The sequence below is a fragment of the Amblyraja radiata genome, chromosome 1 (genome assembly GCF_010909765.2).
Source record: "Amblyraja radiata isolate CabotCenter1 chromosome 1, sAmbRad1.1.pri, whole genome shotgun sequence".
NCBI classification, from domain to species: Eukaryota; Metazoa; Chordata; class Chondrichthyes; order Rajiformes; family Rajidae; genus Amblyraja; species Amblyraja radiata.
Genome location: NC_045956.1, coordinates 138,565,548 through 138,577,653, shown reverse-complemented (window position 1 = coordinate 138,577,653; position 12,106 = coordinate 138,565,548). Strand labels below are relative to the sequence as shown.

Below are 12,106 nucleotides of genomic sequence, written 5' to 3'. Positions count from 1 at the left end.
TCCTGAGGAAATTTTGTTAGAGCTACTTATAATTGTTCAAACTAGTCCCGCAGATTGGGTGTGACCTAAAATGCTTGCGTATGAGATGTGACAGTCTTCTTAATTTCCGTGGGAAAATAATATCAAACAATTGGAGTATTGTAACTGTTACAATCTTATTCAAAAAAAAAGAAAAAGCTTTTAATTGCAGGTCAGTCAGGCTAAACATGGAAACAGGCCCTTCTACCCAACCCATCCATGTTATCCACGATGCCTTTCTAAGCTAATTCTATTTGCCTGCATTTAGGTCATATCCCTCTAAGTGGCCAGGAATGAAAAAAAAACCATCTGGGAAAAGGAAACATTAATCCAAATGTAATTAAATGTTGGTTGACAAATGAAAGCCAATGAGCTTTTTAAAGAACAAATTGTGTTCAACTAACTTGATTACGTTTACTTTGTGAAGTACTAGAGGAAAATTAATGAAACAAAGTCAAGATTCAAGATTCAAGAGAGTTTATTGTCATGTGTCGCAGATAGGACAATGAAATTCTTGCTTTGCTTCAAATGCAGTATTATATATTATTTTTGAGTGTGAGCGTGTTAACGTGAATGATTGCTTTTCATGGTGGTGAGAAGTGTGCATTAGTGCTCTTCAGGAGACAGTTTCGCAATTTAGGGTGGCACGGCGACAAAAATTATCAGACCATTTATCGCCCCATCAATTTGTTCTCAATGCGAGTAAGATAATGGAAAGTGGTCGAAGGTAGTATAAAGCGGTACATGGTCCCCCAAAATACTCGCTTCTCTGTGCTCATTTGGGGTTTTGCAGGTGCATGGTTCCTCGGAGGTGAAGTTGCTGTTAGATAGGTGGTCAAAAAGGCATTTGGCACATTGGCCTTCTTCAGTCAGAGTATTGTATGGAAGTTGGGAGGTCATGTTGCAATTGTATAAGACTTTGGTGGGCCGCATTTAGAGTATTGTGTTCAACTCTGGCCATCATGTTATAGGAAAGATGTGGATGCGGAGAGGATAGAAACATAGAAACATATGCGGAAGTTATGCGGAGAAAGCAGGAGAATGGGGTTAGGAGGGAGAGATAGATCAGCCATGATTGAATGGCGGAGTAGACTTGATGGGCCAATGGCCTAATTCTACTCCTATCACTTATGACCTTGACCTAATTGTCCACGCTCCAGGATTAGTGTTTGGAATTGGCCGAGTTGAATGTTCAGACTCAGAGCATTGAAAAACATGGAGTGCCATTGATCTATTAGTGCTGCACAATAAAACAGATGTTCAGCTTGTTCCGAATGAATGGGCAACTGATGGACTGTGAAGCCAAGAGATAAAGTGGTTGGGAGTGGAAATAACAGGTGGTGGTGAAATTGGACAAACAAGTACGTATTTATAACAAATGAATTCATAGCCTTATAATTAGTTGCAAAGAACTAATAGGAGTCACCTGGAGAGCTTGTGAAGTAATGTGGGCTAAAGGTACAGTGCTTTTTGTTTATATAATAAAGGTGCAGTTTAAAGGGCAAGAGGGAGCAGCGGTTTGTGTCAGATACCTGCTGATTTCTCCCAGCAGTTTCTATTGGATTATACTGGTATCGGGTCCAGGGTAAGGCGAGAGAATGACAGTCAGAGCAGTGTACTGTTCTGGATGTCAGATGTGGGAGGTCATGGTGGCGGATGGCCCTCCAGTCGTCCACATCTGCACCAGGTGCAGAGAGATGGGGCTCCTAAGGGACCGTATTAGGTTCCTGGAGCAGCAGCTCGATGACCTCTGTCTGGTCAGGGAGAGTGAGGAGGTCATAGAGGGGAGTTATAGGGAGGTGGTCACTCCAAAACCACGGGAGAGAGACATGTGGGTCACGCTAAGGATGGGGAAGGGGCAGAGGCAGGAACGAGGGAGTACTCCAATGTCGGTACACCTTGCAAATAAGTACTCCTGTTTGAGTACGGATGAGGATGACAGCCTACCCGGGGGTAGCGACAGCGGACGGGCCTCCAGCACAGAGACCGGCCCTGTTGCTCCGAAAGGTAGGGAAAAAAAGAAGAGGGCAATAGTAATTGGGGACTCTATTGTTAGGGGGTCGGATAGGCGTTTCTGTGGACGCAGTCGGGAGACCAGGATGGTGGTCTGCCTCCCTGGTGCCAAGGTCTCGGACGTGTCTCAACGCATCCAAGATATCCTGAAATCAGAGGGAGAGGAGCCTGAGGTCGTGGTACATATTGGTACAAATGACATAGGTAAAAAAAGTGAAGAGGTCCTGAAGGGAGGATTTAGGGAGTTGGGAGGAGAGTTAAGGAAAAGGACCAAAAAGGTAACAATCTCAAGATTACTGCCTGTACCACGCGACAGTGAGAGTAGGAATGGAGCGAGGTGGAGGATAAATGCGTGGCTGAAAGACTGGTGCAGAGGGCAGGGATTCAAGTTTCTGGATCATTGGGACTTCTTTTGGGGAAGGTGGGACCTGTACAGAAAGGATGGGTTGCACTTGAACCCGAGGGGGACCAATATCCTGGCGGGGAAATTTGCAAAGGTCACTGGGGAGACTTTAAACTAGAATGGTTGGGGCGAGGGACTCAAATAGAGAAAGCTAGTAGACAGAATGGGAGGCAGGAAGCAGAAAATGGAAGCACTCGGACACAAGAGGAGAAAGAAAAAAAAGGAAATAAACAGAGAAGAAGAGACGGGGGGTTTCTTAAATGTGCATATTTTAATGCTAGGAGCATTGTAAGAAAGGTGGATGAGCTTAGAGTCTGGATAGACACCTGGAAGTATGATGTTGTGGCGATCAGTGAAACATGTTTGCAGGAGGGCTGTGATTGGAAACTAAATATTCCAGGATTTCGTTGCTTCAGGTGTGATAGAATTGGAGGGGCAAGAGGTGGAGGTGTTGCATTGCTTGTCAGGGAAGATATTACAGCAGTGTTTTGGCAGGATAGATTGGAGGGCTCATCTAGGGAGGCTATTTGGGTGGAACTGAGAAGTGGGAAAGGTGTAGCAACACTTATAGGGGTGTATTATAGACCGCCAAATGGGGAACGAGAATTGGAAGAGCAAATATGTAAGGAGATAGCAGATATTAGTAGTAAGCACAAGGTAGTGATTGTGGGAGATTTCAACTTTCCACACATAGACTGGGAAACACATACTGTAAATGGGCTGGATGGTTTGGAGTTTGTAAAATGTGTGCAGGATAGTTTTTTGCAGCAATACATAGAGGTACCTACTAGAGGAAGGTCAGTGCTGGACCTCCTGTTAGGAAATGAGACGGGACAGGTGGCGGAGGTATGCGTTGGGGAGCACTTCGGGTCCAGTGATCACAATACCATTAGTTTCAATATAATTATGGAGAAGGTCAGAACTGGACCTAGGGTTGAGATTTTTGATTGGAGAAAGGCTAACTTTGATGAGATGCGAGATGATTTAAAAGGAGTGGACTGGGACATTTTGTTTTATGGGAAAGATGTAGAAGAGAAATGGTGGACATTTAAAGGGGAAATTTTAAGAGTACAGAATCTTTATGTTCCTGTTCGGTTGAAAGGAAACAGTAAAAATTGGAAAGAGCCCTGGTTTTCAAGGGAAATTGGACATCTTGTTCGGAAAAAGAGGGAGATCTACGATAATTATAGGCAGCATGAAGTAAATGAGGTGCTTGTGGAGTATAAGGAATGTAAAAAGAATCTTAAGAAAGAAATTAGAAAAGCTAAAAGAAGATATGAGGTTGCTTTGGCAAGTAAGGTGAAAGTAAATCCAAAGGGTTTCTACAGCTATATTAATAGCAAAAGGATAACGAGGGATAAAATTGGTCCATTGGAGAAACAGAGTGGGCAGCTATCTGCAGAGCCAAAAGAGATGGGGGAGATATTGAACAATTTCTTTTCTTCGGTATTCACCAAGGAGAAGGATATTGAATTATGTGAGGTAAGGGAAACGAGTAGAGTAGTTATGGATACTATGAGTTTCAAAGTAAAAGAAGTACTGACACTTTTGAAAAATATAAAAGTGGATAAGTCTCCAGGTCCTGACAGGATATTCCCTAAGACATTGAGGGAAGTTAGTGTAGAAATAGCCGGGGCTATGACAGAAATATTTCAAATGTCATTAGAAACGGGAATAGTCCCCGAGGATTGGCGTACTGCGCATGTTGTTCCATTGTTTAAAAAGGGTTCTAAGAGTAAACCTAGCAATTATAGACCTGTTAGTTTGACTTCAGTAGTGGGCAAATTAATGGAAAAGATACTTAGAGATAATATATATAAGCATCTGGATAAACAGGGTCTGATTAGGAACAGTCAACATGGATTTGTGCCTGGAAGGTCATGTTTGACTAATCTTCTTGAATTTTTTGAAGTGGTTACTAGGGAAATTGACGAGGGTAAAGCAGTGGATGTTGTCTATATGGACTTTAGTAAGGCCTTTGACAAGGTTCCTCATGGAAGGTTGGTTAAGAAGGTTAAACTGTTGGGTATAAATGCAGGAATAGCAAGATGGATTCAGCAGTGGCTGAATGGGAGAAGCCAGAGGGTAACGGTGGATGGCTGTTTGTCGGGTTGGAGGCAGGTGACTAGTGGGGTGCCTCAGGGATCTGTGTTGGGTCCTTTGTTGTTTGTCATGTACATCAATGATCTGGATGAAGGGGTGGTAAATTGGATTAGTAAGTATGCAGATTATACCAAGATAGGGGGTGTTGTGGATAATGAAGAGGATTTCCAAAGTCTACAGAGTGATTTAGGCCATTTGGAAAAATGGGCTGAAAGATGGCAGATGGAGTTTAATGCTGATAAATGTGAGGTGTTACACCTTGGCAGGACAAATCAAAATAGGACGTACATGATAAATGGTAGGGAATTGAAGAATACAGTTGAACAGAGGGATCTAGGAATAACCGTGCATAGTTCCTTGAAGGTAGAATCTCATATAGATAGGGTGGTAAAGAAAGCTTTTGGTATGCTAGCCTTTATAAATCAGAGCATTGAGTATAGAAGCTGGGATGTAATGTTAAAATTGTACAAGGCATTGGTGAGACCAAATCTGGAGTATGGTGTACAATTTTGGTCGCCCAATTATAGGAAGGATGTCAACAAAATAGAGAGAGTACAGAGGAGATTTACTAGAATGTTGCCTGGGTTTCAACAACTAAGTTACAGAGATAGGTTGAATAAGTTAGGTCTTTATTCTCTGGAGCGCAGAAGGTTAAGGGGGGACTTGATAGAGGTCTTTAAAATGATGAGAGGGATAGACAGAGTTGACGTGATCAAGCTCTTCCCTTTGAGAATAGGGAAGATTCAAACAAGAGGACATGACTTCAGAATTAAGGGACAGAAGTTTAGGGGTAACATGAGGGGGAACTTCTTTACTCAGAGAGTGGTAGCGGTGTGGAATGAGCTTCCAGTGGAAGTGGTGGCGGCAGGTTCGTTGGTATCATTTAAAAATAAATTGGATAGGCATATGGATGAGAAGGGAATGGAGGGTTATGGTATGAGTGCAGGCAGGTGGGACTAAGGGAAAAAAGTTGTTCGGCACGGACTTGTAGGGCCGAGATGGCCTGTTTCCGTGCTGTAATTGTTATATGGTTATATGGTTAATGTATTAATAGGCCTTACAAGGTTTCCCTCCCCAGATGCTGCCTGAGCCACCGAGTTCTTCCTTTTATAAGGTATGAGCATCAATAACTCTGGAGACTAACCATCACAACAAAGAGGAAAGAAAGGTCTGAAGATGGGTCTCGACCCGAAACGTCACCTATTCCTTCTCTCCAGAGATGCTGCCTGTCCCGCTGAATTACTCCAGCATTTTGTGTCTCCCATCACAATGAAGAGGTAATTTGCATGTGTCGGATGAAGAGATGAGAAACCCTTCTTTGTGGACCTGGCTAGTTTGCAAGTGTGCAGGCAATATGCTTGCTTATTAATAGAATGTAAGTGTGCATGTTAAGTAATGAGTATATGTATGTGTCAATACAGTGGTGCGGAAACAGAACTCTTTTTTTGTCTGGAAGTGTTATCAGATAGTGACAGACAATAAGGGTTAGTCAAGCACACAAACAATGCCAAGGAGAAGAATCTTAAAATATTCAGTATGACAACACAGTCCGATCTTTCAGTTATTAACATCGGAGGTTGAATCAACTACCAAAATGGATGAAACAATGCAGTATCCTGAGGCAAGTGATTTCAGTTAAAATGGAAAGAGTCACAGTGCAAGAGTCAACCTGTTCTCAAACCCAACATCCCAGCAAGATCAGCTGGGCACCCAAGAGGCCTTGATCAGAGTTTAAGGAACAATTTTCTCATGCTACGCAGGAAAACCTTGCAAAACACATTCCCTCCTCACATCTGGGAGTGAACAGTTCCTTCCTCAAAATACCAGAGTGTACTTACTGGCCAGCAATGGACAGGAATTACATGCTAAAATGTAGATCACCAGAAGGGAACACTTAATTAATCCCTGATTGATCCTGGCCTAAGGTTATGTCTGATCCATTTCACATGGGAAGGAAATTTTATCGGGCTTCAGTTGATTATTTTTCAAATTCTGTGACGGATGACTTGGGGGGGGGGGGGGGGGGGGGGGGGAAAGCCACTGAGTATTACTCACAAGCTCAAAGGACAATTTGCAACATATTTACAACACTGAGGTGTTGAACATTATGCATGGGCCACAATCCGGCAAAACTGCCAGAAACTGGAGAATCCTAGATATTCACAGTATCCCAACCCAAGGGAGTTTGAGCAATTCTGTGCAGAGACTTGATAAACACACTAATATTTCCAACAACTTCTTCTTTTTCTTGCGTATGGCATGCACAGTCTAAAGTTGTAGGACAACTTGTTCTATTTGATCTTATTTGATTGTACACGCCGGGTTGACTGCATTAGTCAAAACTGGGCGGACCACGTGAAGGTTGCAACCTTTCCAACAACTGAGAACCTAATATAATCATCCATAGAATGCAAGACGAAAATGAAGGCAGACAAAATAAAATGCAAAGGATGCAACCAAAGCAGATGTGTTGGAGACCTGTCAATATCAAGGTTTGGAAACAGTCTGAAGATGCAACATCAGATATGGCAGTAGGCTTATCAAACAGCTTTCCCAAATTACTGTCTTGATGGGGTTATCTGTTATCAGAAGAATACATCAATGATTTAGATGAAGGGATTCAAAGTAACATTAGCAAATTTGCAGATGACACAAAACTGGGTGGCAGTGTGAACTGTGAGGAGAATGCTATGAGATGCAGGTTGGGTGAGTGGGCAGATGCATGGCAGATGCAGTTTAATGTGGATAAATGTGAGGTTATCCACTTTGGTAGCAAAAACAGGAAGGCAGATTATTATCTAAATGGTGTCAAGTTGGGAAAAGGGGAAGTACAACGGGATCTGGGGGTCCTTGTTCATCAGAATAAAAGTAAGCATGCAGGTACAGCAGGCAGTGAAGAAAGCGAATGGCATGTTGGCCTTCATAACAAGAGCAGTTGAGTATAGGAGCAAGGAGGTCCTTCTGCAGTTGTATAGGGCCCTGGTGAGACCACACCTGGAGTATTGTCTGCAGTTTTGGTCCCCTAATTTGAGGAAGGACATTCTTGCTATTGAGGGAGTGCAGCGCAAGTTTTACAAGGTTAATTCCTGGGATGGCAGGACTGTCATCTGCTGAGAGAATGGAGCAGCTGGGCTTGTATACTCTGGAGTTTAGAAGGATGAGAGGGCATCTTATTGGAACATTTTCTCACACAGAGAGTTGTGAGTCTGTGGAATTCTCTGCCTCAGAGGGCGATGAAGGCCGGTTCGCTGGATACTTTCAAGAGAGAGCTAGATAGGGCTCATAAAGATAGCGGAGTCAGGGGATATGGGGAGAAGGCAGGAACAGGGTACTGATTGGGGATAATCAGCCATGGTCACATTGAATGGTGGTGCTGGCTCGAAGGGCCGAATGGCCTACTCCTGCACCTATTGTCTATAAGAATGGGGACACCTCAGGAAGAACACCCAATCTCGATTGTCTGAAGCAGATATTGAAGGAAGCACTACAAAACTGGCTCTACAATACAGATGAACAACAGGAATAATGCAATAATGTGAAATCAGCTACAATACATCCATCAACCCCCACAATCAAAAGCTTTGTAGCAAAGTAAAGAATTTGGAGATGAGATAGCTAGCTGGATGTTTTCTGTTTTCCTTTTTGCCTTTCATTAGTAAAGGTATGTAAAGAACATCATAAGTTACATTGATCTGTTGACAAATTTTCCATTAATCCTTTAAGAAATGCAAATAATTGTTTTTATTGTTGCTGCAATATGTAAAGTTCCAGATCATTGCAATTGAAAACACAATAACTGAAAAGAAAGTAAAGATGCCACATAATTCAAAGCTGCTTTGTGCGTAAAGAATCTTTCTCAATAGATTGCTGACAATTTCCAATATCTTAGAGAGTGAACGGGAGAGATAACAGGCCCCCAAAGCCTGTGTCTTGGCCTCAACCATAATCTGCCCACGCACAGGACTCTGATGTCCAATCCTAATCACCCATTACAACAAGGTTTAATGTCTACCTTGATCATTCATCCACTTCTTGATCATTTGATAGGAGCAGAATTAGGTCATTCAGCCCATCAAGTCTACTCCAAGAACCTTCTTCAGACCAAGTCTGAGATGTTGCTTGTCCCGCTGATTTACTCCAGCATATTGTGTTTATCTTTGGTTTAAACCAGCACCTGCAGTTCCTTCCTATTCATTTTGTATTCGATTGGCTAGCTCACCTTAGATCTCATTTGATCCAATCTTCTAGACAAGCCTGTGTAGGAAAGAACTGCAAATGCTGGTTTAAATCAAAGGTAGACAAAATGCTGGAGTAACTCAGCGGGACAGGCAGCATCTCTGGAGAGAAGGAATGGGTGATGTTTTGGCTTGAGAGATGCTGCTGTCCCGCTGAGTTACTCCAGAATTTTCTAGACCAGCTTACTGTGCGGCTCCTTGCTAAAGTCCATATAGACAACGTCTCCTGCCCTGCCCTCAACAATCCTTTTGGTCTACTTTTCAAAATTACTTCATTAAATTCATGAGACATTAAATGGCCCATGCACAAAGCCACTTAACTACACCAAATTAATCCTTTCCTTTCCAAATGCAGGTAGATTTTGTCTATGAGGATCTCCTCCAGTAACTTTCCCAATGTTCATCTTAGGTTCACTCCTATGTAGTTCCCATGCTTTCCCTTGCAGCCTTTCTTGAATAAAGCACAACAAGAGCCATCTGCCAGTCTTCCTGCAATTCATCCATGCCTAACAATGATACAAGTCTCTGGAAGGTGACTCTGGACTGTCAAAGCTGCCACAGCCAGACATAAAAACAGCTTTTTTCCACGAGTAGTAACTCTACTCAATAACCAAAAATCTGTAGTCGCCTTTAGCTCTGATATTTTATGTAGTCGCATTTTGCTCTGACTCACATTTTTAATCAATAATGTTCTATTATTAATGTTTAATGTTTTATGTGTCATTCCTAACTGTCACTATATGTCATGTATGTGAATAGTTGGCCAATAAGCTTATTCATTCATTCATTCTCTGCCAGTGCCCCAGCAATTATTTTCCCTGGTTTCCCAAATATTCCAGTGTACATTCAGTCAGGGTCTGTGGATTTATCCACCTTTATGCACTTTCAGACTGCCGACGCCTACTCTTTTATGATGTGGAGAGTCAACAAGTTTTAGTTATTAACACATTAATAGACTAGTGAGCACTTACCAGGGATAATGTAAGCCGGCTGCCAGCACTCTTCCGGTATTTATCAGTGTTTCCCAACTGCAATTCTTCCCAGCGGATCCGCCACATCATACTAGCCAATTCCTTCTCCAACTTCAGTTTCCTGTTAAAGTGTCACGTTAAGCTGTGCCATCAACACCCTTCAATTAATCCACCATTAGCTATACATCAACTCTAAAGCTAGTTCTATTTAATGTTGCAAGTTAGAAGACATGCAGATTGGGTGTTGAGCAGTAACTCATTGTGCTTGGGTAATCCTCAGCCCTTGTGTTCCTTTCTCTCTCCTTCTAACCCACCCAGGTTCTCTCTGTTCCCTTTTTCCAACCCCCAAGCTCCCTTTTACCCAGTTTCATTCTCCCCCAGCCCTACCTGATCCAATCTACCTGGTTCACTCACACACTTAACCTACTTAACACACTTAACACTTTCTATCCCCTTCCCCAACTGTTTTCATCCTCCCATTATCCTTCCCTTTTCCAGTTCCACATTACCTTCCTTACATATCAGATTTCAGCATCTGCAGCCTGCGGTGTCTAATTTATTACCGTTCCCGTTTCTGTCTCTCCTCCAGCCTCCCCTCTTCTTCCCCCACCCAATTCTGCCGCTCCCCACTCTCTTCTCTCTTTACGAATGTCTGATTATCACCCACAAGCGGCTATCTCCCAACTCCACCCTTGCCCTCCACCTGACCGTCTGTCTGTCATCCCCCTCCTCATGTTCAGAAGTTATAGAATAGTAGAATAGAATAGTTTCTTTATTGTCATTGTAACATGAACCATGTACAACGAAATTGTAAAATGTCAGCCAGTCAGTGCACCATTCAAACATTTCTAAAAGCTAACGATACATACAAGGTAAAATATTTAAAAAAAGATAAACAACTAAAATAAATATCATAAAAATAGCATGCATAAACACCCAGCCCTACATCCTTCTGTCGATTTCACAGTCTCTTAGTATGTATCGCCCCTGCGTTCCTTGGCGGCTACATTTAGTGCCTTTATAGCAGTGGGGTAAAAACTGTTTTTAAGTCTGTTTGTCCTTGTCCTTGTAGATCTGTACCGTCTACCTGACGGTAACAGTTCAAACAGGGAGTGTCCGGGGTGGGAAATGTCCTTTATAATACTCTGGGATTTTTTGATGCAGCGGGAACTGTGTAAGTCCTCCAAGGTAAGGAGAGGGCAGCCGACAATCCTCTGGGCATTGTCAATGGCCCTCTGGAGCGCTTTCCTCTGAGCCGCTGTGCAGCTGGTGTACCATACGCATACACAGTATGTTAGGATGCTCTCAATGGAGCACCGATAAAAGGACAGCAGCAGTCTCTGAGTGATGTTATTCTTCCTGAGCACCCTCAGGAAGTGCAGTCTCTGCTGGACCTTTTTCAGCAGCACAGAGGTGTTCACGCTCCGCAGAATTAGGCCATTCATCCCATCAAGTCTACTCTGCCATTCAATCATGGCTGATGTAACTCTCCCTCCTAACCCCATTCTCCTGCCTTCTCCCCATAACCCCCGACACTCGTAATAATCGAGAACCTTGATTTGAGTAATTTGAGTTTCACTGTACCTTAATTGGTAAACGTGACAATAAACAAACCTTTGAACCTTTGAATCTATTAATCTCTGCCTTAAAAAATATCCATTGACGGCCTCCACAGCCTTCTGTGGCAATGAATACCATAGATTCACCATCCTCTGACTGAAGACATTTGTTCTCATCTCCTTCCTAAAGGAATGTTGTTTAATTCTGAGGCTATGACCTCTGGTCTTGGACTCTCCCACTAGTGGAAACATCCTCTCCACATCCACTCTATCCAGGCCTCCTCATCTGGTTCCACCTATCACCTGCCAGCCCCTGCCTCACCCCTTCCTCTCATCTCTTTATAGTGGCCATCTCCCATCTGCACTCTCAGACCTGATGCAAGTTCTCAACTTGAAACACAACTCCAACTCTATGTCTACAGGTGCTACTTTACCCTTTGGCTTTCCTCCAGCAAATTTAATTCTTACACCAGAATAAAGCAAGAGTCATTTCATGTGTCTGTATTGTCTTGTTGTATTGTATTGTTTTGTTGATCTAAGCATGCATGTATTATATTGTTGTTCTAAGTATGACTATAGTTGTAATCTTAATTGTTTAAATGCAAAATATTAATTTCAAATAGCAAAATCAGAATTTGTCAAACTTTTTTCTTTTTTATAGAAACAGATTTTGAAACACTTTACCGGTAAGCAAGGAAACTCGATATCATAAAAATCACCAGAGTGAGGCCAGTTCCCAGCGCAACAATTCCAAGCAGAGATAAAGTAGCTGAGGAAGCAAAAATAATGAAGTTATAGCATCAT

The 12,106-nt window shown here is 42.6% G+C and overlaps 1 protein-coding gene across 2 annotated transcripts in view; it reads right to left on the bottom strand.

The window, feature by feature from the left end:
• Nucleotides 1–12,106, bottom strand: part of npr2 (natriuretic peptide receptor 2) — a 173,620-nt gene that overhangs the window by 91,720 nt on the left and 69,794 nt on the right. For both annotated transcript variants that reach the window (XM_033031408.1, XM_033031400.1), the window contains 2 exons: nt 11,987–12,071; nt 9,744–9,864 (listed from right to left, as the gene is read on the bottom strand). In XM_033031408.1, the coding sequence (XP_032887299.1) occupies nt 9,744–9,864; nt 11,987–12,071 (206 nt within the window). The remainder of the gene's footprint in view (nt 1–9,743; nt 9,865–11,986; nt 12,072–12,106) is intronic.